Source organism: Cherax quadricarinatus, chromosome 16 (assembly GCF_038502225.1).
Source record: "Cherax quadricarinatus isolate ZL_2023a chromosome 16, ASM3850222v1, whole genome shotgun sequence".
In the NCBI taxonomy this organism is placed as follows: Eukaryota; Metazoa; Arthropoda; class Malacostraca; order Decapoda; family Parastacidae; genus Cherax; species Cherax quadricarinatus.
In genome coordinates this window covers 37,015,520-37,043,493 of record NC_091307.1, presented here as the reverse complement: position 1 = coordinate 37,043,493, position 27,974 = coordinate 37,015,520, and the positions used below count along the sequence as shown (strand labels likewise).

Sequence of the window (27,974 nt, the reverse complement as noted above, 5' to 3'; positions counted from 1 at the left end):
TCCCATATAATGAGAATTTGTCTATCCTGGCGAATGCTCTAAAAACATTCAACATACATGTAGTTTTTAAGAATTCACAGTCAGTTAGAAGCATTTTGATAAAGAATTCCCCTCAACACTGTGTTGGCAGTGTTTACGGGATCAGTCATAATGGCTGCAACTTATCTTAAGTTGGACAGACCGAGAAACTTCTAGATGTTAGGTTAACACAACACCAATATTTGATATTGAACTGTGGAGGAATCAAATGCGATTTACAACCAAACTAAAGCCTGCAAAAACTCTGCAAATTGGTTAAATGCCAGGGTTGTGGTTCTTTGTTCCTCTTGGCTGGAAGGAAATATTTTAGTACGGGAAATTATAAAACATGATAAACATTCATTATATAAAAATAATTTCGTCTGTTTCCAACTCAGTAACTTTATAAATGAAAGCATTGAACACAGTCTTAAGCCAAAGTCCTCCTGAACTCTGACGATTTGAGTAGCACTCGGTTTCTGCTGCTCTCACTCACCCTAAGGGTGAGGTTGGTCAGCCTCTGAAAAAAATAGGATCGTTTCCCTCTTGTTGCTTCTCCTAGACCCATTTTCTTTTTATGCGATGAAAAGAATTTTCCTACTGATAGATGCCAGATATTTTTAAGATCTTTCATAATGATACGATATGGAGAATAACGATATTTTGGTGATATTTAACATATCACTAATATTGTGGTCACTGGGTAATTACTTAATATTTAATGCAGATGGCTTTTATATGCTTTCTATTTTAATATTCTCCCTTCATTTGTCTGGCACTTAGCACTGGTCTACTTGATGCCATCTTATTCTAACTCGAGTCGTTCCCTTGAACGAATCTACCTGGACTTCCTAAACACGAAATACATAGAGCTGTCGTTCAACTCCCCTGTGGTTGTTTTGCATCTTGTATTGCTTGTTTGCGATTACTGCATGGATGTATGTATGTATATATATATATATATATATATATATATATATATATATATATATATATATATATAATATATATATATATATATATATATATATATATATATATATATATATATATATATATATATATATATATATATATATATATATAACATATATGTGTGTGTGTGTGTGCATATCTTTGATCTCCTAGGTTCCTGAATAAGACACATGTTGTGCAACACCTGGACATCTTTAATGAGAGATGTTTCTCCCTACACTGGCGTTAATAGTCTAATACAGAGACGTGAGAGCGGTGTAGAGCAATGCAGCACAAGCGGAGACCTCGCTAGTGAACGTAGCCTTGACCCAACAGTGAACATGATAACATGTAGCCTCAACTGTTACTACTTTTTCAACTGGCTTCACTACAAAAGCCTTCGTTTGTATTATATTTATGAACCGTCGGTTGGCGAAGCGTCTCTCAATATGGGCAGCCAGGTGTTGCACATGTAGAATATTCATGATTATATATTTTTGTTCTAATGATTCGTATGTTCACTCCAGAAAGTTCACTATCTGTATAAAGATTTAGTAAGTCATGTTTTGATAAAGCTCTACACACAGCTTCTCAATAATGATGCTGTGCCTGAATCTTTGTGCAGAAAGTTCTCCCAAATCTACTGGGCAGGGAGAAAGTTCACACAAGCTGAGAGGTTAACTTCCATAGTCTATTAAGATCGTTCTATTTCTTTTTTAATTAGCTTTTAAATACACACAGAAGAAGGTTGTACCAATAAAAGCATGTGATGCAACATGTGGATTGTTTTTCATCAACAATATAACTATGACTGGTGACATGGTCTCTGCCTCGCCTGGGTACCTTCACTCTACCTTACACTCTCCATTACCTGGGAACTGTTTATCCATATGAGAATTACAAAAATATAGAAAGGGTTACATGCGGATGGCAGCTGTATTCTGAGAGGTCAAGGAACACGTACTGTCGTGTGGACCATTTTTTGAATTCACGAACAATCTGCCTTTTAATTATTACCAGTCAGTAAAATACAGTTTACTTGAAAAGACAGCCTTCAATATAATATATACACTCATTACAGTGATCGGAATTCGAGCCAGTGATCTGGGGTTGTGAGCTTGTGTCGTTCTGCATCACAGAGACTAAGACGATGAGCTAACAATCCCATATCATAGGTTAAAATTTCAATTAATCTATTAAAATATTACGTTCGTTCATAACGAATATTCAGCACATGTCCCATAAATAAATGCCTGCGAATGCGGAATATACGGACTCTAAAGGCCCGAGGTACGGAAACCTACAAACGAGAATCCTGGAAAGTTAGATTAGGTCAGGAAATGAACTTCCGTATCTTTTGTCCGCCTACTGAAGTTACCGAAGTTTAATTCCGGGCGTTTAAGCACGCCGTTGCTGGTGAACCCTGGAGTGAGCAACGAGCCAGCGTTGCCAGAAATGTGAGACGTCTAATGGAAATACTTCTCCGAACCCGTAACCTCACTTTTAGTGTTCCACTTCCTGTGCTCAAAGCCACGGCAGCAACCACAAAATTTATAATCTGGAAGTAGATACACCTTTATGTACATACTGATGCATGTAACCACTAGTGGACAAAATATGTTAAATAAATGGTTTCCCATCCATGGAAGTCCAGAACATAGCACTGCACATACTTTTGGTGAACCACACCACACACACATACCAAAGTCTCCTACTCACAGTCACTGCCTTTGACTAAAGGCACTGAGCGATATTAAAGGTTTCTAGATCCTGCGTTGTCTTACACACAGCGGCAGCAGCAGAAGCAGCGACGACGACGAGGTTCAGCAGAGTGCACATCCCCAGCAGAAAGCAGAAACGCCTAAGTTGGTTGTGGTTGTCGGGCAGAGCTTGCTGCAGCGCAAGCAGAGTGAGCGTAAGAGAGGCGGCTACTGGAGGCGGAGTGGTGGCGGTGGTGGCTGGTGGTGCCTTGCTGGGGTGCAGGTCGTGGTGCAGCCCAGCAGGCACCTCCTCTGTAATGAAGGGAACTATATTTTAGTAGATGATAGTGTCATAACCTTAATGGTGATGTCAAACATTTTCATTGATGCTGGTGAAGGGCACTTCATACGAGGAAATAAAGCTAACCTCCCCTTCCCCGTATCAGTTCTAATTACCTCCCATTCCCAATGAGTTGTATAATTCCCCAATGAATATAGCAAGTCACACACACACACACACACGCATATATATATATATATATATATATATATATATATATATATATATATATATATATATATATATATATATATATATATATATATATATATTTTGTGTGTGTGTGTCGGTGTGTGTAGAGAGAGAGAGAGAGAGAGAGAGAGAGAGAGAGAGAGAGAGAGAGAGAGAGAGAGAGAGAGAGAGAAACAGATAAATACATAACAATTATAAAAGTAAGTGAACTCTTTACACAGTGAAAGACAAGACTAAAAATTAATCCACTTAACTTAGTGTATATACATAGTTAATAACATTAAAATATCATTATTATTAATAATTGTGAAATATTCATATTACATTATAGACAGATATTTCACATAAATAATGTACTCTTAGTCAGGATTGTTCCATCACTGTTATTAATGGGAGTCCAACGCAAAAACCCATCGTAAAATACTCTATGAAAACTGCAGTAATGTTAACATTAAATGGTTTCAGTAGACAGAGATTATGCCAGTGCAGAGTCCAGAGTTTTACTATTAATAATTACCTGTTTGACGCAACGCTGCCAGTGTTGCATGACAACAATACAAGAAACAGGTCAACTATATGCACTGACAGATGTATATCTAACAGTGTGTGTAAACTTTAATCCCAGTTATAATCTTAATCACCTTCATGTGGTGGATAGATTTCAAACCCAACAAAACAGTTAATTAACCAATACTCGAAAGATCTTGCATTCCTTGGTATCAGTGCCTTAAGTGGTCAGTTTTAACGTTCACAACAAGTCTATGTAAACCATTAGAATTGCAGATGATACACCTGCGTATGTACATGGTGTATATTAGGTGTCTCCCAGGGCAGGTGAGTGTAGGAATGTGTACAGTGGGTGTCTACCCGGGCAGGCATGTGGTGTATAGTGGGTGTCTACCCGGGCAAGCATGTGGTGTATAGTGGGTGTCTACCCGGGCAAGCATGTGGTGTATAGTGGGTGTCTACCCGTGCAGGCATGTGGTGTATAGTGGGTGTCTACCCGGGCAGGCATGTGGTGTATAGTGGGTGTCTACCCGTGCAGGCATGTGGTGTATAGTGGGTGTCTACCCGGGCAGGCATGTGGTGTATAGTGGGTGTCTACCCGGGCAGGCATGTGGTATATAGTGGGTGTCTACCCGTGCAGGCATGTGGTGTATAGTGGGTGTCTACCCGGGCAGGCATGTGGTGTATAGTGGGTGTCTACCCGGGCAGGCATGTGGTGTATAGTGGGTGTCTACCCGGGCAGGCATGTGGTGTATAGTGGGTGTCTACCCGTGCAGGTATGTGGTGTATAGTGGGTGTCTACCCGGGCAGGCATGTGGTGTATAGTGGGTGTCTACCCGTGCAGGTATGTGGTGTATAGTGGGTGTCTACCCGTGCAGGTATGTGGTGTATAGTGGGTGTCTACCCGGGCAGGCATGTGGTGTATAGTGGGTGTCTACCCGTGCAGGTATGTGGTGTATAGTGGGTGTCTACCCGTGCAGGTATGTGGTGTATAGTGGGTGTCTACCCGTGCAGGCATGTGGTGTATAGTGGGTGTCTACCCGTGCAGGTATGTGGTGTATAGTGGGTGTCTACCCGGGCAGGCATGGGGTGTATAGTGGGCGTCTACCCGTGCAGGAATGTGGTGTATAGTGGGTGTCTACCCGGGCAGGCATGGGGTGTATAGTGGGTGTCTACCCGTGCAGGCATGTGGTGTATAGTGGGTGTCTACCCGTGCAGGCATGTGGTGTATAGTGGGTGTCTACCCGTGCAGGTATGTGGTGTATAGTGGGTGTCTACCCGTGCAGGCATGTGGTGTATAGTGGGTGTCTACCCGTGCAGGTATGTGGTGTATAGTGGGTGTCTACCCGGGCAGGCATGGGGTGTATAGTGGGTGTCTACCCGTGCAGGAATGTGGTGTATAGTGGGTGTCTACCCGGGTTGGCATGTGGTGTATAGTGGGTGTCTACCCGTGCAGGCATGTGGTGTATAGTTGGTGTCTACCCGGGCAGGCATGAGAGGCATAGTGGGTGTCTACCCGGGCAGGCATGAGAGGTATAGTGGGTGTCTACCCGGGCAGGCATGAGAGGCATAGTGGGTGTCTACCCGGGCAGGCATGAGGTGTACAGTGGGTTTATGTTTCTGTTTAACACTTCTGTCTGTCTTCTTTTAGTGGGGAGGGTGTGTTATAGTGCTAGTGAAGGTTTCTTTACCCAAGGAGTTGGAACTATACTCTCGGACTACGTCCCATGCTCCAAGTGTTATATGACAGCAACGGGTTTACCACTTGCCCTTTATTGCAATGAATGTATGTGGTTCGCCAGGTATATAGAGCGTGATGAGTTGCAGCACAGGTTACCCAACACGAAATTCAAATTACAGTATATTATGACTTAGTTGGTCCAGAAAATTTTGTATTATTTGTGCGATTTTGGTGACAGCTGTTAAAAATTCACCACTGTCTGGAAAATCTTCCAGCTCCTGCCCCCAACATCTTGCTTCTGGGGGATTTCAACTTGAGGTACCTAAAATGAGGAATATAGCAAATAATGTTGTTGCAGTGATAACACCAGTAGGCAGCTCTGACGAGAACTCACACACACACGAGCTTTTAAATCTCGGCACAAAATTCAACTTAAACCAGCAAACAATAGAGCCTACTAGACTGGAGGATACACTAGACCTCATCTTCACTAACAATGATGATCTGATACGAAATGTCACCATATCAAAAACAATATACTCAGATCACAACATAATCGAGGTTCAGACATGTGTGCGCGGAGCCCCAGACCGACAAAATGAGATCAGTCACGAAAATTCAAATCAACTTCAGTAACAAGAACATAAAGTGGGACCAAGTAAACCAAGTCCTAAACGATATAAGCTGGGAAGATAGACTAAGCAACACAGACCCCAACTTATGCCTAGAACAGATTAACTTGGTCGCACTCGATGTATGCTCAAGGCTTATCCCTTTAAGAAAAAGGAGGAGTAGATGTATTATAGAAATAGACAGGTGCTCCCTTTGCAGGCGACGGAAAAGAATAACAGAGCGGCTAAAAGAGGCCAATGTATCTGCAATGCGTAGGGAGATACTTGTCAGAGAAATAGCAAACATCGAACTTAAGCTAAAGGAATCTTACAGGAGTCAGGAATCGCGGGAAGAACTAAAAGCCATAAATGAAATCGAACGAAACCCAAAGTATTTCTTTTCTTATGCAAAAATCAAAGTCGAGAACAACATCCAGTATTGGGCCTCTACTTAAACAAGATGGGTCCTACACAGATGACAGCAAGGAAATGAGTGAGCTACTCAAGTTCCAATATGACTCAGTTTTTAGCAAGCCGCCAACCTGACTGAGAGTCGAAGATCTAAATGATTTTTTTATGAGAGAGCCACAGAATTTGGTAAACACAAGCCTATCTGATGCTATCCTGACGCCAAATGACTTCGAACAGGCGATAAATGACATGCCCATGCACTCTGCCCCAGGGCCAGACTGGTGGAACTCCGTGTTCATCCTACGGAGAGGGAGCATGGGCACGGGAGTCGTCCCACAGTTTCTAAAAACAACAGACATAGCCCCACTCCACAAAGGGGACAGTAAAGCAATAGCAAAGAACTACAGATCGACAGCACTAACATCCCATATCATAAAAATCTTTGAAAGGGTCCTAAGAAGCAAGATCGCCACCCATCTAGATTCTCATCAATTACACAACCCAGGGCAACATGGGTTTAAAACAGGTCGCTCCTGTCTGTCCCAACTACTGGATCACTACGACAAGGTCCTAGATGCGCTAAAAGACAAAAAGAATGCAGATGTAATATATACAGACTTTGCAAAAGCCTTCGACAAGTGTGACCATGGCGTAACAGCGCACAAAATGCGTGCTAAAGGAATAACAGGAAAAGTTGGTCGATGGATCTATAATTTCCTCACAAACAGAACACAAAGAGTAGTAGTCAACAGAGTAAAGTCTGAGGCGGCTACGGTGAAAAGCTCTGTTCCACAAGACACAGTACTCGCTCCCATCTTTTTTCTCATCCTCATATCTGACATAGACAAGGATGTCAGCCACAGCACCGTGTCTTCCTTTGCAGATGACACCCGAATCTGCATGACAGTGTCTTCCATTGCAGACACTGCAAGGCTCCAGGCGGACATCAACCAAATCTTTCAATGAGCTGCAGAAAACAATATGAAGTTCAACGATGAGAAATTTAAATTACTCCGATATGGTAAACATGAGGAAATTAAAACTTCACATGAGTACAAAACAAATTCCGGCCACAAAATAGAGCGAAAAATCAACGTCAAAGACCTGGGAGTGATCATGTAGGAGGATCTCGCCTTCAAGGACCATAACATTGTATCAATCGCATCTGCTCGAAAAATGACAGTATGAATAATGAGAACCTTCAAAACTAGGGATACCAAGCCCTTGATGACACTCTTCAGGTCGCTTGTTCTATCTAGGCTGGAATATTGCTGCACACTAACAGCACCTTTCAAGGCAGGTGAAATTGCTGACCTAGAAAATGTACAGAGAACCTTCACTGCGCGCATAACGGAGATAAAACACATCAATTACTGGGAGCGCTTGAAGTTCCTGATCCTGTACTCCCTGGAATGCAGACGGGAGAGATACATGATTTAATACACCTGGAAAATCCTAGAGGGACTAGTACCGAACTTGCAAGCGAAAATCACTGACAACGAAAGCAAAAGACTCGGCAGACGATGCAACATCCCCCAATGAAAAACAGGGGTGTCACTAGCACGTTAAGAGACAATACAGTAAGTGTCAGGGGCCAGAGACTGTTCAACTGCCTCCCAGCATACATAAGGGGGATTACCAATTGAACCCTGGCTGTCTTCAAGCAGGCACTGGACAAGCACCTAAAGTCGGTACCTGACCAGCCGGGCTGTGGCTCGTGCATTTGATTGCGTGCAGCCAGCAGTAACATCCTGGTTGATCAGGCTCTGATCCACCATGAGGCCTGGTCAAAGACCGGGCAGCGGGGGCGTTGACCCCCGGAACTCTCTCCAGGTATATACATATTATTTTATTATTAACACATCGGCCACTTCCCACAAAAGTAGAGTGGCCCGAAAAATAAAAACTTTCAACAATCACTTCATCACTGTCTTGCCAGAAGGGAAGGTTTACACTACATTTATAAAACTACATTAACACCTTTCCATGAGAGTGCAGACACTGTACTTCCCATCTCCAGGACTCAAGTCCGTCATGCCGGTTTCCCTAAATCCCTTCATAAATGTTACTTTGCTCACACTCCAACAGCACGCCAAGTATTAAAACCATTTGTCTCCATTCACTCCTAACAAATATGCTCACGCATGCTTGCTGGAAGTCCAAGTCCCTCGCACACAAAACCTCTTTTGCCCCCTCCCTCCAACCTTTCCTAGGCCGGCCCCTACCCCGCCTTCCCTTCACTACAGATTTATACACTCTCAAAGTCATTCTGTTTTGTTTCATTCTCTCTACATGTCCGAACTACCTCAACAACCCCCCTCAGCCTTCTGAATAATAGTTTTGGTAATCCCACACCTTCTCCTAATTTCCAAAATACGAATTCTCACCCATGCTTCATTCATCACCCATGTTTCATTCATCACCCATGCTTCATTCATCACCCATGCTTCATTCATCATCCATGCTTCACACCCATGTAAAAGTGTTGGTATAACTGTACTCTCATACATTCCCCTCTTTGAACATCAAAATGGTATACAATACCGACAGGTTGTTAGGTAAGACACATATGCAACAGTTAGACAACTTTATTCCGAAACGTTTCGCCTACACAGTAGGCTTCTTCAGTCGAATACAGAAAATAGGCAGGAACTGTTCCTGCCTATTTTCTGTATTCGACTGAAGAAGCCTACTGTGTAGGCGAAACGTTTCGGAATAAAGTTGTCTAACTGTTGCATATGTGTCTTACCTAACAACATTCCCCTCTTTGTTTCCGAGGACAAAGTTCTTTGTCTCCATAGACTCCTAAGTGCACCACTTACTCCTTTCCCCTCATCAATCCTATAATTCACCTCATCCTTCATAGACCCATCTGCTGACACATCCACTCCTAAATATCTGAATACATTCACCTATTCCATACTCTCTACCTCCAATCTGATATCCAATCTTTCATCACCTAATCTTTATGTTATCTTCATCACCTTACTCTTTCCGATATTCACTTTAATTTTCTTCTTTTACATTACTAAATTCATCCACCAACCTCTGCAACTTCTCTTCAGAATCTCCCAAGAGCACAGTGTTATCAGTAAAGAGCAACTGTGACAACTCTCACTTTGTGTTTGATTCTTTATCTTTTAACTCCACGCCTCTTGCCAAGACCCTCGCATTTACTTCTCTTAGAACCCCATCTATAAATATATTAAACAACCACGGTGACATCACACATCCTTGTCTAAGGCCTACTTTTACTGGGAAATAATCTCCCTCTTTCCTACATACTCTAACTTGAGACTCACTATCCTCGTAAAAACTCTTCACTGCTTTCAGTAACCTACCTCCTATACCATACACCTGCAACATCTGCCACATTGGTCCCTCATCCACCCTGTCATACGCCTTTTCCAAATCCATAAATGCCACAAAAACCTCTTTAGCTTTATCTAAATACTGTTCACCTGTATGTTTCACTATCTACACACCCCCTACTTTTCCTAAAGCCTCCTTGTTCATCTGCTCTCCTACTCTGTATCTTACTCTTCATTCTTTCAATAATAACTCTACCATGCACTTTACCATGTATACTCAACAGACATATTCCCCTATAATTTTTGCACTCTCTTTTGTCCCCTTTGCCTTTATACAAAGGAACTATGCATGCTCTCTGCCAGTCCCTAGGTACCTTATCCTCTTCCATACATTTATTAAATAATAGCACTAATCACTCCAAAACTATATCCCCACCTGCTTTTAACATTTCTATCTTTATCCCCTCAATCCCAGCTGCTTTACCCCCTTTCGTTTTACCTACTGCCTCACAAACTCCCCCTACACTCACAACTGGCTCTTCCTCACTCCTACAAGATGTTATTTCTCCTTGCCCTATACACGAAATCACAGCTTCCCTATCTTCATCAACATTTAACAATTCCTCAAAATATTCCCTCCATCTTCCCGATACCTTTAACTCTCCATTTAAAAACTCTCCTCTCCTATTTTTAACTGTCAAACCCATTTGTTCCCTAGGCTTCCTCAACTTATTAATCTCACTCCAAAACTTTTTCTTATTTTCAACAAAATTTGTTGATAACATCTCACCCGCTCTCTCATTTTATCTCCTTTAACATTGCTTCACCATTCTCTTAACCTCTCTTTTTCTCTCGATATACTCTTCCCTCCTTACATCACTTCTATTTTGTAAAAACCTCTCATATGCTAACTTTTTCTCCCTTACTACTGTCTTTACATCATTCCACCAATCGCTCTTCTTCCCGCACCCACTTTCCTGTAACCAACCCACTTTCCTGTAACCAAAATCTTCTGCCCATACATATTCGACCCCATTGCCTATACTCTCACTAGCTCATCTATTCTTCAATAGTTGTTTATATCTTACCCTAACTGCCTCGTCTTTTAGTTTATACACCTGCACCTCTCTCTTACTTGCTGCTTCTATTTTCCTTGTATCCCATCTGCCTTTTACTCTCACTGTAGCAACAACTAAAATGTGGTCTGATATATCTGTGGCCCCTCTATAAACATGTACATCCGCAAGTCTACTCAACAGTCTTTTATCTAACAATACGTAGTTCAACAAACTAGCGTCATTACTGTATACTTATTTATCCTCTTTTTCTTAAAATATGTGTTATCTATAACTAAACCCCTTTCTATCTAATGTTCAATCAAAGAGCTCCTATTATCATTTACACCTGACACCCCAAACTTACCTGCCACACCCTCTCTAAATGTTAATCCTACTTTAGCATTTAGGTCCCCTACCACAATTACTCTCTCACTTGGTCAAAGGTTCCTATACATTCACTTAACAGCTCCCAAAATCTCTCTCTCTCCTCTACACTCCTCTCTTCTCCATGTACATACACGCTTATTATGACCCACTTTTTGCATCCTACCCGTATTTTAATCCACATAATCCTTGAATTTATACATTTATTTTCCTTCTTCTCCTTCCATAACATTATTACTACCCCTTCTTTAGCTCTAACTCTCTCAGATACTCCTGCCTTAATCCCATTCATTTCTCCCCACTGAAACTCACCTACCCCTTCAGCTTTGTTTCGCTTAGGGCCAGGACATCCAACTTCTTTTCATTCATATCATCAGCAATCATCTCTATCATCCGCACTACATCCACACACATTCAAGCATCCCAGTTTTATAAAGATTTTCTTCTTCTCTTTTTAGTAAACGTCTACAGGGGAAGGGGTTACTAGCCCATTGCTCCCGGCATTTTAGTCGCCTCATACGACACACATGGCTTCCTGAGGAAAGATTCTTTTCCACGTCCCCATGGACAATAGAGGATATATATATATATACAGTATATATATATATATATATATATATATATAGATATATATATATATATATATATATATATATATATATATATATATACGTGTGTGTGTGTGTGGCCAACCCTGTTCTTGTGTATGTAATAATTTCGCAAAAATCATTATGAACCTAAGGAAGAAATACATTTCATTGTGTTTGTTTATTATTAAATTATTGTAAACTTACATTAATAATAAGGTTAGGTAAGTTTTCTAAGGTTCTTTTGGTATAAAATTCTTATTTTTTACATTAACATAAATGGAAAAATATCTTCTTAAACGTACAAGAGAAATTTTTAGAAAGGACTTAATTTTAAATGAGTTCTTGCTAATTGACCAATTTTACCTATTCGGGACGACATACACACACACACACACACACACACACACATATATATATATACACACACACACACATGTATGTCGTGTATGTCGTCCCGAATAGGTAAAATTGGTCAATTAGCAAGAACTCATTTAAAATTAAGTCCTTTCTAAAAATTTCTCTTGTACACATATATATATATGTGTGTGTGTGTGTGTGTGTGTGTGTGTGTGTGTGTGTGTGTGTGTGTATTTATGCAATAAGATTACAGAAAACAAGGGTATGAAGTGTCTGGGTGCGATTATGACGAGGTTGCCCAGGTATTGCAGCCAGGTGATGACGAAAGAGATGACGGAGATTTGCTCTGCTCTTATGGACTCTATTTTAGTAAGTAGATAGGTAGGTAGGTAGGTAGAAGATTCGCCGGTATAATCGCCCGGCTCAGGCCTTTACCGAGAAGTGGCCCGGCCTTGACTCCCTTTCGTGGGAATGTCTCAGACCTATGTCTGCTATGGGAGGAGGTACAAGTACCTCCTTGTCTTCCGTGACCAGCTGTCCCCAGGCCTAGCCCCATTCCCCTCCCCCACGGGGCTCGGATGGAGAAACTAGGCACCTTGGGCTGACACAAACCTCGCCCACACTGGGCTCAAAGAGTGTGGCAATTGATTAGCAGCAGACGATGTCAGGAGGTGCAAAGGCAGCAATCAGTACAGGATCCTTTTAGAGCCACACCCCAGCTTTGGGCCGAAGCCCGAGCGCTGGAGAAGCTCAAGAATGCCTCTTGCTGGGAGTGTTGCTGCTGCTACTTTACCTGTCTGTTGAACTCCCTCTATTTAGTGGTTGACCAGGCCAACAGTAGAAAATGTTGAAGGAAAAAGAATGAAAGTAATACCAAGATTAGTGAGGTTTACAAAAGTCTGGCAAGGTAGAAGACGTTTCTTGTCAGGTCTTATTCTTCTCTGTCATAGCTCAACAGCTTGTTCTGTAGGCACGTTGGCGAATCGGAATGTTAAGTCAAGGTTAGCTAATTTCTTGTTAGTGTTTTTTGAGCGTGCTATTCAGGTGTGCTGAGTGTCGGAGGTAGGGGTTCGCAAGGGTACCTAGTAATTTGGACAAGTGTTTGACGAGGGTGGATGAAAAACCATGTGGAGTACTGCCACTACCAGATATTATGATTTTCATTGGAATGCTGTGCTTGTGTATTTCAGGTAAACCATGCATGTTATCTGGTCTGCGTGCGTCAACCTGAAATTGTTAGGTGTGTTTTTCCACTCTGTAGGTGTGATCTCTTTGTATGTGTTGTCATCAAGGGGCTCCTGTATCATCTGGCTGTAGGTAGTTGTGTTCATGGTGACAACTCCTCTTTCGTTAGAGGTGGTGATTGTAGTATCTGTAGCCTTGGTGAGGCTCTCAAGTTTCTGTATAAATCTTCTGTAACTCGGAATCTTTGTACAGGTAACTGTATGTAATCAGATGAAAGTTTTGAGTGGAATTTTGGGCTCCCATAGCAAACATAAGCTTTAGGCTCAAGGCCTCGGTCTCACTGCTGGAAAGGTTCATAACATCTGTTCTTCTGGGAGTAGTGTGAATAAAAATCTGTCGAGTTTTTGCTCTAGGTTTTTTTTTTCAGGCATACGTTGGCTCTGGAGAATGTCATTCTTATGTGTTAAGCCGCGCGTTTGCTCCATGGTTCACCATGGAGGCGAAGTCCCGTCTTTCGTGCTTTACTAAAAGTATTATTTTAGTGTTGTAAAGTGTTTGGAACATTATTCGAGGGTAACACTTTGGACACCACTTACATTACTTCCAAGATCAGAAATATCACCGTATGTGTTATGGTTGTTTTAATCCGACTGGAAGATTTTTGCCTCTCTAATTAGTCTGTCAGGTTTTTTATCACCTCATATACTTCTCCATTTAAACCAGCGGACACTACTAGCGCATTATTTTTAAAAGATTTATTTATTTTTGTCATACGGGTGGGTGTTTTAGCTACAAATTTAGACACACAGTTCATTAATTGATAAAACTCTTCATCTATTTTTGAACTTCTCTCTGCACGAGTCGTAAAAGCTTCATTAAAAAAGCCGCTGTATCTACTCATATTTGTTTACTGAATCATGCCAAGCCATAATGATCAGGAGCTTAGAAAATCAACATAAAGTTAGCTAATAAATTTTTGGTAATATACAGGGTGCTTCGCTTGTACAAGACCCCGAGTTGGTACTCCTCTAGTTGCAAACGTCTTATATGTATGTTATGAATAGTAAGCCTTAACTCGGGGCCTCCTACAAGGAGAAGACCCCGAATTTTCGATTACTACAGATATAATATACAAACAAGACGGATGTAACTACAGGAGTACCAACTCGGGGTCTTATACCAGTGAAACACCTTGCATTACGCTATTTTTGAATAATGAATTCATCCAGCTGGGTAGATCCGAATCCAGCTTGATATTTTTTTCATCTTAAATCTGGGAAAGACGGAGAGAGGCTGCTTCTTCTCTCCGTCTTTTCCTGCCCTTCTCTCAAATGGGATGCCTAACAATTGGGTGACGGCTTTTAGTCTAAGAAATCTGAGCTACACTCCCATTCCTTGAATAAAATCTGATTACCTCCCATTCCCCAATATCTAACTCATACGAGCATAGCACTTCCCTGTGACTATAGCTGTCTCCTCCTTCCCCTCCCATCTACGCCTTGAGAATAGTGTTAGATTAGGTTAGATAAGGTTCGTCAGGACAAGTGTTTCCTGACGCGGGTCTTAGTCAGATGATGACCCGCAGATGGAGATTTTGGTCATCTGACCCAGGCCTTCCGCTGGCTTACCGGCTCATCCATTTAAAAATTGTGGTCATAGTTATAACCATTTCTCTAATATAGTTAGGACATGAAGCATTCTTAGCGATGTAAAAATAGTGTGTGAACAAAAATTTCTTCGTTAATTGCGAGTAATGTAGGAAGGAGGTGGAGGGACAGTGTGGATGACAGTTACTGAGACAGGTAAGGAGGGGTGGAGGGATAGTGTGGATGGCAGTTACTGAGGCAGGTAAGGAGTTTCGGAGGGATAGTGTGGATGGGGGGTTACTGAGGCAGGTAAGGAGGGGTGGAGGGATAGTGTGGATGGCGGTTACTGAGGCAGGTAAGGAGGGGTGGAGGGATAGTGTGGAGGGGGGTCACTGAGGCAGGTAAGGAGGGGTGGAGGGATAGTGTGGATGGGGGATTACTGAGGCAGGTAAGGAGGGGTGGAGGGATAGTGTAGATGGGGGATTACTGAGGCAGGTAAGGAGGGGTGGAGGGATGGTGTGGATGGCGGTTACTGAGGCAGGTAAGGAGTTTTGGAGGGATAGTGTGGATGGGGGGCTCCTGAGGCAGGTAAAGAGGGGTGGAGGGATAGTGTGGATGACGGTTATTGAGGCAGGTAAGGAGGGGCGGAGGGATAGTGTGGATGGCGGTTACCGAGGCAGGTAAAGAGTATCGGAGGGATAGTGTGGATGGGGTGTTACTGAGGCAGGTAAGGAGGGGTGGAGGGATAGTGTGGATGGCGGTTACTGAGGCAGGTAAGGAGGGGTGGAGGGATAGTGTGGATGGCGGTTACTGAGGCAGGTAAGGAGGGGTGGAGGGATAGTGTGGATGGCGGTTACTGAGGCAGGTAAGGAGTTTTGGAGGGGTAGTGTGGATGGGTGATTACTGAGGCAGGTAAGGAGGGGTGGAGGGATAGTGTGGATGGGGGATTACTGAGGCAGGTAAGGAGGGGAGGAGGGATAATGTAGATGGCGGTTACTGAGGCAAGTAAGGAGTTTTGGAGGGATAGTGTGAATGGGGGGTTACTGAGGCAAGTAAGGAGGGGTGGATGGATAGTGTGGATGGGGGTTACTGAGACAAGTAAGGAGGGGTGGAGGGATAGTGTGGATGGGGGTCACTGAGGCAGGTAAGGAGGGGTGGAAGGAGAGTGTGGATGGCGGTTACTGAGGCAGGTAAGGAGGGGGTGGAGGGATAGTGTGGATGGGGGGTCACTGAGGCAGGTAAGGAGGGGTGGAGGGATAGTGTGGATGGGGGGTCACTGAGGCAGGTAAGGAGGGGTGGAGGGATAGTGTGGATGGGGGGTCACTGAGGCAGGTAAGGAGTGGTGGAAGGATAGTGTGGATGGGGGTCACCGAGGCAGGTAAGGAGGGGTGGAAGGATAGTGTGGTTAGGGATGACTTTGGCAGGTAATTGGTTGGTAATCACAGTGTGGGGAACAAGGAGCTCCAACAACTTGTTATGTTCTCTACAAGAGTTGGACACAGTTTAATGAGGACGCTCCTTGGCACTCGCCTCCCTGATACCGTATGCTGGCACTGTGACGTCACAGCCCCTGCTGTCTAACACTGTATTTGCTCTGTGGGGTCACGGCCTCTCTCGCCCACATCCCTGGCACCGTATGCTGGCACTGCAAGTAACTGTCACTGCTCTCTGGATTTGTATGTTGTGGTTTATGTTCTGTATAGCGAACAGGATATCTGCGCTCGTCTGTTGCTTGAGGAGGCAGTCTTCAACCTAGCTGTACGCGACTGCTGCTTGTGGATGAAACAGCACTCCCACCTTCAACTTCTGAGTAACGTAGGTAGGTGTAAGCCATCGTAGCCACAAGTGTAGTCTTTCCAGGGTAACATGGTGACACTAACCGGGTGCATGACTGCCATCGGGTCTTGCAAGCTTAGGTTCCCGTTCTAATGGGCAACGGACTGAGGCAAGGTTACTCTTGATATCAATGACTTCTTCGTGTTTGGTATACTCTCCTGATTATGGTAGATGTGACCATGGAGCCAAATCAAGCTACCGACGCATTGCCTCAGATACACTCTTGCTTGGTGAATATGGGAGAGGCTAGGCTATGAGTTACACAAGTGTAGAAGTTCTGAGGGGTCCGAGCTATTGTCCAGGAAGGAATCAAATACAGACAGGAGGAAATTCCTGCATGAAGTGATTTCTCGGCTAGGCGAGCGTCGTCATTTTTTGAGGCATTGTCGAGCAAAGTTTGTGCAATTTTCTCTACATTGTGACTGTCCCTGCTTGATTCTTACCTTAGGAAGCAGGTGATCTGCTTAAAGAATCTGCAAGGATATCCCACAGCCCTGCAGCTTCAATAAACGTTGGGTCGTGATTTCCTAGGAATCTTTCAAGCATTTGGGGGATATCTCTCTCACTGGTTCATTGGATGAAGTACATGAAAATATAAATGCTGGTAATGCTATCTGTGTTGCCTTGTGAATTTCCATTCCCTCAGTTTTACTGAAAGTGTTGATTGATCCCATTGATGATTTTACAGTGACGAATTCAGTGCTTCCATAAATATTGATCTAATGAATTCCTCATATTCACTCAGTTTTTATTTGTTTTGGCTCTTGGGGTGCACACCTTAAAAATAGGTTAACGTGGCAGGGTTATACGCCTTGTGGGGAGACAGAAGGCATCGTGAGCATTCAAATCATTTTATTGTTTCCTCCATCATCGCCTTTGGGTTATTCAGTCTGTCCTTGAGGACTGATCAACCAGATCACCCTGTGGTGTTCCCAGTAGGATGCTGTTAGTGGGCGTATAGTTAAGGCGTCAAGAGAGATGGTTCTAAAACCAGTAATTATTGCCCGGTTGGTCAAGATAATTTCGCATTTGGAAGAACTGACTACGAGTCCCAGAGGTTCCCATCGTTCTTTCAACACTCGGAGATATACACAAATAACCCGCACATAGAGGAAAGAAAGTCATGACGATGTTTCGGTCCGACTTGAACCGAAACGTCTTCCTAAGTTTCTTTCTCCTATGTGTGAGATATATTTGTATTGTTCCACTACGGTATTGTGCCTTTTTTCCCCTCGCTCGGAGATATGTTACCAGGAACTCTTCTGTAACTACCAAAGAGTTATCATTCAGGTGCCACATATTGAGTTCGCTGTTCAAGCGAATGAAGAGGAATGAGGCGAGTGAGACTTCTCGCTGGACACCCTGTAACGAGAATTCATGTACGCAGAAAAATAAAATGGAATCGCTGCTGTAACTAGCCGAAACAAAGCTGACAAGACTAGAGAAATGATCTCGAATAGCTGACAAGAACAAGCCTCTCTTCAAGATACATAAAGTTGCTTATCATTGACAGTAAGTCTGTCAACACTCACACACACAAACCTCACACAGACACACACACACACAGACACACATACACACACAGACACACATACCCACACACACACATACACACACAGATGATGTGAAGTTGATGAGAAGAATTCAATCGGACGAGGACCAGCAACTGGTTCCTAGAGTTCAACCCCACCAAGTGCAAAATCATGAAGATTGGGAAGGGCAAAGAAGACCACAGACGGAGTACAGTCTAGGGGACCAGACACTACAAACCTCACTGAAGGAAAAGGAATTTGGGGTGAGTGTAACACCGGGCACATGTCCTGAGGCGCACATCAACCAAATAACTGCTGCAGCATATGGGCGCCTAGCAAACCTAAAAATAGCATTCCGACATCTTATTAAGGAATCGTTTAGGACCCTGTACACCTTGTATGTCAAGCCCATATTGGAATAAGCAGTACCAGTTGTTTGGAACCCACACCTAGCAAAGCACATAACGGAAATTATAGACAGTGCAAAGGTTTCCAACAAGACTAGTCCCTGAGCTAAGGAGAATTTCCTACGAGGAGATGTTAAGCAAAACCGACCTGACGACACTGGAGGACAGGAGAGATAGGGTGGATATGATAACGACATATAAAATGCTGAGAAGAATCGACAAAGCGGACAGAGACAGGATGTTCCAGAGATGGAACACAGTAACAAAGGGTCACAGATACAAACTGAAGACTCAGATGAATCACAGGGATGTTAGGAAGTATTTCTTCAGTCACAGAGTTGTCAGGTCTTTCTCCTTGAGTGAGGTTTGCAGTCTTTGGCCTCCTAGCCTATACTCTGTCTGCGGTCTACTTTGCCCTCCTCCGATCTTCATGACTTTGCATTTGACGGGGTTAAATTCTAGGAGTCTGGAAAGTGATGGAGTGGAGGCAGGATCCATACATAGCTTTAAGAAGAGGTATGATAAAGCTCAAGGAGCAGAAAGAGAGGATCTAGTAGCGACCAGTGAAGAGCCGGGGCTAGGAGCTGTGACTCGACTCTTGCAACGCCAACACAAAACCACGCAAACACACACACACAAACACACATACAATCACACACACACAATCACACACACACACACACACACACACACACACACACACACACACACACACACACACACACACACACACACACACACACACACACACGCACACAAGCCGAAACTGCAGTAGCCAGGATAAGGGTCCTAGAAGTTGAGTTAAAATGGCTGAAGCGAGTTATAGGGGCAGTGACCAGAGACGACACAGCATGATGAAGCTGAGAGGCCGAACAGGAAGGAGATATGAACTATGCTAAGGTCATATCAGCCTGCCAAGAAGGGCCAAGGAGTGAAAGGGAAGAGCAGCTGGGTGCAGATGGAGAGGGTGATAGGTCGAATGCTGAGGCACAACCATGCTACCAAGAGCCACTGGAAAAATCAAGGGAGAAAATGACCACATACAGACAGGATCCAGAGTCACAGAGGGAGAGGCAATGGGAGGAGGAAAGGGCAAAATCAGTGTTTATCCATGGGCTTCAGGAGAGAGAGGAAAGGGCACACACTGAAAGACGGCAGGAAGAAAGAAAGGAGATTGAGAAAATCATCACGGAAATAGGTGAAGACGACATGGACGAGATTGTAAATTTTCAGAGAATAAGGGGGTACTTGAAGGGGAGAAACCGACCGATCAAGCTGATTCTCAGGGCAGAAACAGTGCGGAACAGGATCCTCCAAGAGAAACCACAGTTGAAATACTCGGAAAAGTACAAGAGGGTGTTCCTAGACAGAGACAGAACACAAACAGAACGACAGCAGCTGAGGGAGAGGACAAAAAAGCGAAAGGAGCTAGGAAAGGAGACAAGGATGGAACCAGCAGAGGTCATTCAGAGCAGAACAGAGCAGCAAGGGCAAGCACACACACACAACTATCCTCAGAACCCCACAACCTATCACACCATCCCAACACACACTACAATCCATACCCACAGCTTCCACCCAACACCCAGCTATAGAATCCCACAGTATGCTGCCAGGTCTCCTACCCTCACAGGCCCCCCAAACCACAGTGTTGGAAAGGAAACTGAAGGTATGGTACACAAACACTGATGGAATGACAAATAAGTGGGAGGAGTGGCATCACCAGACATCATAGCTCTCACAGAAACGAAGCTTACAGGTATGAAAACAGATGCCATCTTTCCAATGGGATACCAGAACCTGAGGAAAGACAGAGGGAACAAGGGGAGTGGAGGAATGGCACTGCTGATCAAAAATCGATGGAATTTTGATGAGCTGGAGAGAGAAGACAGAGGAGAAGAAAGTGATTACATAGAGGGAACGCTTCACTCTGGAGGTCCCAGGGTGGTAATTGCAGTGATGTATAACCCACCACAGAACAGCAGGAGGCCAAGGCAAGAGTATGACGAGAGCAATAGAGCGATGAATGACCCACTGGCTGCAGTGGCCAGAAGAACTCATGCATGCAGGGCAAAGCTCCTGATCGTGGGTGACTTTAACCACAAGAAGATCGATTGGGAGAACTTGGAGCCACATGGGGGCCAAGATACATGGAGGGCTAAGATGATGGAGGTGGTACTGGAAAACTTCATGTACCAACACGTAAGGGACACTACAAGAGAGAGAGGAGAGGATGAACCAGCAAGACTGGACTTAGTATTCACCTTGAGTAGTGCAGATATCGAGGACATCACATATGAAAGACCCCTTGGGGCCAGCGATCATGTGGTTTTAAGCTTCAACTACACAGTAGAGCTACAAATGGAGGGGGAAGCAGGAAGGCCAGGCCGAATGAAGCCAAACTACAAGAAAGGGGATACACGGGAACGAGGAACTTCCTGAACGGGGTTCAGTGGGACAGAGAACTGGCAGGGAAGCCAGTTAATGAGATGATGGAATATGAAGCAAAAATGTGCAAGGAGGATGAGGAGAGGTTTGTACCCAAGGGTAACAGGAATAATGAAAAAAACAGGACGAGCCCATGGTTCACCCAAAGGTGCAGGGAGGCAAAAACTAAGTGTGCTAGGGAATGGAAGAAATATAGAAGGCAAATGACCCAGGAGAATGAAGAGAGCAGTCGTAGAGCCAGAAACGAATATGCACAGTTAAGAAGGGAGGACCAACGACAATATCAAAACGACATAGCAGCGAAAGCCAAATCTGACCCGAAACTGTTATACAGCCACATCAGGAGGAAAATAACAGTCAAAGACCAGGTAATCAGGCTAAGGAAGGAAGGAGGAGAGACAACAAGAAATAACCGTGAAGTATGTGAGGAACTCAACAAGAGATTCAAAGAAGTGTTCACAGAGGAGACAGAAGTGGCTCCAGAAAGACGGAGAGGTGGGGCACATCACCAAGTGCTGGACACAGTACACACAACCGAGGAAGAAGTGAAGAGGCTTCTGAGTGAGCTAGATACCTCAAAGGCAATGGGGCCAGATAACATCTCCCCATGGGTCCTGAGAGAGGGAGCAGAGGTGCTATGTGTACCCCTAACAACAATATTCAATACATCTATCGAAACAGGGAGATTGCCTGAGGCATGGAAGACAGCAAATATAGTTCCAATCTTTAAAAAAGAAGACAGACATGAAGCACTAAACTACAGACCAGTGTCACTGACATGTATAGTATGCAAAGTCATGGAGAAGATTATCAGGAGAAGAGTGGTGGAACACCTAGAAAGGAATGATCTCATCAACAGCAGCCAACATGGTTTCAGGGATGGGAAATCCTGTGTCACAAACCTACTGGAGTTCTATGACATGGCGACAGCAGTAAGACAAGAGAGAGAGGGGTTGGTGGATTGCATTTTCTTGGACTGCAAGAAAGCGTTTGACACAGTTCCACAAAAGAGATTAGTGCAAAAACTGGAGGACCAAGCAGGGATAACAGGGAAGGCACTGCAATGGATCAGGGAATACTTGCCAGGAAGACAGCAACGAGTCATGGTACGTGGCGAGGTGTCAGAGTGGGCACCTGTGACCAGCGGGGTCCCACAGGGGTCGGTCCTAGGACCAGTGCTGTTTCTGGTATTTGTGAATGACATGACGGAAGGAATAGACTCCGTGGTGTCCATGTTTGCAGATGACGTGAAGTTGATGAGAAGAATTCATTCGATCGAAGACCAAGCAGAACTACAAAGGGATCTGGACAGGCTGCAGACCTGGTCCAGCAGTTGGCTCCTGGAGTTCAATCCCACCAAGTGCAAAGTCATGAAGATTGGGGAAGGGCAAAGAAGACCGCAGACGGAGTACAGTCTATGGGGCCAGAGACTACAAACCTCACTCAAGGAAAAAGATCTTGCGGTGAGTATTACACCAAGCACATCTCTTGAAGCGCACATCAACCAAATAACGGCTGCAGCATATGGGCGCCTAGGAAACCTCAGAACAGCATTCCGACATCTTAATAAGGAATCGTTCAGGACCCTGTACACAGTGTACGTTAGGCCCATATTGGAGTATGCGGCACCATTTTGGAACCCACACCTAGCCAAGCAGGTAAAGAAACTAGAGAAAGTGCAAAGGTTTGCAATAAGACTAGTCCCAGAGCTAAGAGGTATGTTCTACGAGGAGAGGTTAAGGGAAATCAACCTGACGACACTGGAGGACAGGAGAGATAGAGGGGACATGATAACGACATGCAAAGTACTGAGAGGAATTGACAAGGTGGGCAAAGACAGGATGTTCCAGAGATTGAACACAGTAACAAGGGGACACAGTTGGAAGTTGAAGACAGAGATGAATCACAGGGATGTTAGGAAGTATTTCTTCAGCCACAGAGTAGTTAGGAAGTGGAATAGTTTGGGAAAGGAAGTAGTGGAGGCAGGATCCATACATAGCTTTAAGCAGAGGTAAGATAAATCTCACGGTACTGGGAAAGTGACCTTGTGGCGACCAGTGAAGAGGCGGGGCCAGGAGCTTGGATTCGACCCCTGCAACCTCAACTAGGTGAGTACAACTAGGTGAGTACACACACACACACACATACACACACACACACACACACACACACACACACACACACACACACACACACACACACACACACACACCAAGTGCAAAGTCATGAAGATTGGCGAAGGGCAAAGAAGACCGCAGACGGAATACAGTCTAGGGTGCCAAAGACTACAAACCTCACTCAAGGAAAAAGATCTTGGGGTGAGTATAACACCAGGCACATCTCCTGAATCGCACATCAACCAAATAACTGCTGCAGCATATGGGCGCCTAGCAAACCTCAGAACAGCATTCCGACATCTTAATAAGGAATCGTTCAGGACCCTGTTCACCGTGTACGTTAGGCCCATATTGGAGTATGCGGCACCAGTTTGGAACCCACACCTAGCCAAGCACGTAAAGAAACTAGAGAAAGTGCAAGACTAGTCCCAGAGCTAAGAGGTATGTCCTACGAGGAGAGGTTAATTAAGGGAAATCAACCTGACGACACTGGAGGACAGGAGAGGTAGGGGGGACATGATAACGACATGCAAAATACTGAGAGGAATTGACAATGTGGACAAAGACAGGATGTTCCAGAGATGTGACACAGCAACAAGGGGACACAGTTGGAAGTTGAAGACACAGATGAATCACAGAGATGTTGGGAAGTATTTCTTCAGCCACAGAGTAGCCAGGAAGTGGAATAGTTTGGGAAGCCATGTAGTGGAGGCAGGATCCATACATAGCTTTAAGTAGAGGTATGATAAAGCTCACGGTTCAGAGAGAGTGACCTAGCACCGACTAGTGAATAGGCGGGGCCAGGAGCTAGGCCTTGATCGCTGCAACCTCAACTAGGTGAGTACACACACACACACACACACACACATATATATATATGTATATATATATATATATATATATATATATATATATATATATATATATATATATATATATATATATGTCGTGCCGAATATGTAAAACTGGTCAATTAGCAAGAATTCAATTAAAATTAATTCCTTTCTGAAATTTTCTCTTGTACGTTTTAAGATATATTTTTTTCATTAATGTTAATGTAAAAATTTATAATTTTGCACCAAAAGGATCTTAGAAAACTTACCTAACCTTATTATAACAAGAGTAATTTATTTGATCCTAACCCGAGTAAATATATTTTAGATTTGCTTACAATAATTTAATACTAAACAAACACAGTGACATATATTTTTTTCGTTAGGTTCAGAATGATTTTGGCGAAATTATTGCATACACAAATTTTCACTTGTCCTATATGGCAAGATGAGCCTTGCTATTTAAGCCAAGATCGCAAGTTCTGCCTATTCGGCACGACATATATATATATATATATATATATATATATATATATATATATATATATGCAAAACAACCACTCTGAAAGAATAGAGAAATTCCAAACGCTTTCGTGACTACTCACATTATCAAGGAACATTATCATAGTTCCTTGATAGTGTGAGTAGTCACGAAAGCGCTTGGAATTTCTCTATTCTTTCAGAGTGGTTGTTTTGCATATTCTGAAATCACCTGCTTACTGTTATTTTATTGCATATATATATATATATATATATATATATATATATATATATATATATATATATATATATATATATATATATATATATATATATATATATATATATATATATATATATATATATGTAAGCAAGATTTGCGAACCAGCAATGCAAGATGCAAAACACTCACAGGGGGAGTTAAATAATAGCTTTAAGTCTTTCGTATTGCAAGGAACTCATCATCAGGAGCTTGCAATGTTGCAGAAATAATTAAGATATCTCAGCAGATTCGTTCCGAGAGACGCTTGCTTAGAATGAGTTTAGCAGCGTCCCTCGGAACGAATCTGCTAATATCTTTCACTCATTTCTGCAATATCGCAAATTCCTGACGATATGTTGATTGTAACACGAAAGGCCCAATTGGAAGTCTTATTCAACTCACCCTGTTTGTTGTTTTAATAAATATTAATATTAAGTTAGTCTCTGAAGCTAACGTTTTAGCTCTTCAAGACACCATCTCAGTAATTTAGTGTACCCTTGGTAGCCAACAAACACCACTGCTGCTACCAAGACCCGTGTCAGGAGATACTATCCTCTTTCCTAACCAACAAACACCACTGCTGCTACCAAGACCTGTGCCAGGAGATACTATCCTCTTTCCTAACCAACAAACACCACTGCTGCTACCAAGACCCGTGTCAGGAGATACTATCCTCTTTCCTAACCAACAAACACCACTGCTGCTACCAAGACCTGTGCCAGGAGATACTATCCTCTTTCCTAACCAACAAACACCACTGCTGCTACCAAGACCCGTGTCAGGAGATACTATCCTCTTTCCTAACCAACAAACACCACTGCTGCTACCAAGACCCGTGTCAGGAGATACTATCCTCTTTCCTAACCAACAAACACCACTGCTGCTACCAAGACACGTGTCAGGAGATACTGTCCTCTTTCCTAACCAACAAACACCACTGCTGCTACCAAGACCTGTGCCAGGAGATACTATCCTCTTTCCTAACCAACAAACACCACTGCTGCTACCAAGACCCGTGTCAGGAGATACTATCCTCTTTCCTAACCAACAAACACCACTGCTGCTACCAAGACCCGTGTCAGGAGATACTATCCTCTTTCCTAACCAACAAACACCACTGCTGCTACCAAGACACGTGTCAGGAGATACTGTCCTCTTTCCTAACAAACAAACACCACTGCTGCTACCAAGACCCGTGTCAGGAGATACTATCCTCTTTCCTAACCAACAAACACCACTGCTGCTACCAAGACCCGTGTCAGGAGATACTATCCTCTTTCCTAACCAACAAACACCACTGCTGCTACCAAGACCCGTGTCAGGAGATACTATCCTCTTTCCTAACCAACAAACACCACTGCTGCTACCAAGACCTGTGCCAGGAGATACTATCCTCTTTCCTAACCAACAAACCACAACCGCATAATCAAACGAAAACGTCATTTAAACGACAGATATCCCTGATATATTTTTGATGAGGATAAGCACGTCAGCTGCAGTGGAAAGTAACTCTCATATCACAGCTGGTATTAATTTAGCTTTGAAATTCGAGGGATGCATCAAATGATTAACTTGCCATAGTAATTAACATTGGCCTTTTAAGGTCAAATTTCATCAGTGAAAGTAATCAAGTAATCTGATTACCTCTTGCGCAGCTATTTAATGGAGCAGAGGGTGGTGCTGTGTTGGTGGTGGTGCTGCCCACTTATGTGTTGATTGTGTTGCCTAATGTTGTGATGGTGATGCTGCTCAGTGTTGTGGTGGTGCTGCTGCTTACTGTTGTGTTGGTAGTGCTGCTGAGTGGTGTCTTGGGGGTGCTGCCTACTGCTGTGTTGGTGGTGCTGCTCAGTAGTGTGTTAGTTGTATTGGTGGTGCTGCTTAGTGCTGTGGTAGTGGTGCTGCTTACTGTTGTGTTGCTGGTGCTGCTTACTCTTGTGATAGTGGTGCTGCTCAGTATTGTGCTGGTGGTGCTCCTCAGTGTTGTGTTGGTGGTGCTGCTCAGTGCTTTGTTGATGCTGCTGCTCAGTGTTGTGTTGGTGGTGCTGTTCAGCGCTGTGTTGGTGGTGCTGCTCAATGTTGTGTTGGCGGTGCTGCTCATTGTGTTGGTGGTGCTGCTCAGTGCTTTGTTGGTGGTGCTGCTCTGTGTTGTGTTGGTGGTGTTGCTCAGTGCTGTAGTGGTGGTGGTGGTGCTCAGTGTTGTCTTGGTGGTGCTGCTCAATGCTGTGTTGGTGGTGCTGCTCTGTGCTGTGTTGGTGGTGTTGCTCAGTGCTGTAGTGGTGGCGGTGGTGCTCAGTGTTGTCTTGGTGGTGCTGCTCATTGTGTTGGTGGTCCTCACCACTGTTACGTTGGTGGTCCTCACCATTGTTACGTTGGTGGTCCTCACCACTGTTACGTTGGTGGTCCTCACCACTGTTACGATGGTGGCCCTCACCACTGTTACGATGGTGGTCCTCAACACTGTTACGATGGTGGTCCTCACCACTGTTACGATGGTGGTCCTCACCACTGTTACGATGGTGGTCCTCACCACTGTTACGATGGTGGTCCTCACCACTGTTACGATGGTGGTCCTCACCACTGTTACGATGGTGGTCCTCACCACTGTTACGATTGTGGTCCTCGCCACTGTTACGTTGGTGGTCTTCGCCACTGTTACGATGGTGGTCCTCACCACTGTTACGATGGTGGTCCTCACCACTGTTACGATGGTGGTCCTCACCACTGTTACGATGGTGATCCTCACCACTGTTACGTTGGTGGTCCTCAAGACTGTTACGATGGTGGTCCTCACCACTGTTACGTTGGTGGTCCTCACCACTGTTACGATTGTGGTCCTCACCACTGTTACGTTGGTGGTCCTCGCCACTGTTACGATGGTGGTCCTCACCACTGTTACGATGGTGGTCCTCACCACTGTTACGATGGTGGTCCTCACCACCGTTACGATGGTGGTCCTCACCACTGTTACGATGGTGTTCCTCACCACTGTTACGTTGGTGGTCCTCACCACTGTTACGATGGTGGTCCTCACCACTGTTACGATGGTGGTCCTCACCACTGTTACGATGGTGGTCCTCACCACTGTTACGATGGTGGTCCTCACCACTGTTACGATGGTGGTCCTCACCACTGTTACGATGGTGGTCCTCACCACTGTTACGTTGGTGGTCCTAA

At 44.0% G+C, this 27,974-nt stretch overlaps 1 protein-coding gene across 1 annotated transcript in view; it reads right to left on the bottom strand.

Moving 5' to 3' along the window:
* Positions 1 to 1,126: 1,126 nt before the first annotated feature.
* LOC128688801 (zwei Ig domain protein zig-8-like) overlaps positions 1,127 to 27,974 on the bottom strand; it is a 324,685-nt gene continuing 297,837 nt past the window's right edge. The window contains exon 5 of the mRNA XM_070085686.1: positions 1,127 to 2,984. Coding sequence (XP_069941787.1) covers positions 2,707 to 2,984 — 278 coding nt within the window. The 3' untranslated portion in view covers positions 1,127 to 2,706. The remainder of the gene's footprint in view (positions 2,985 to 27,974) is intronic.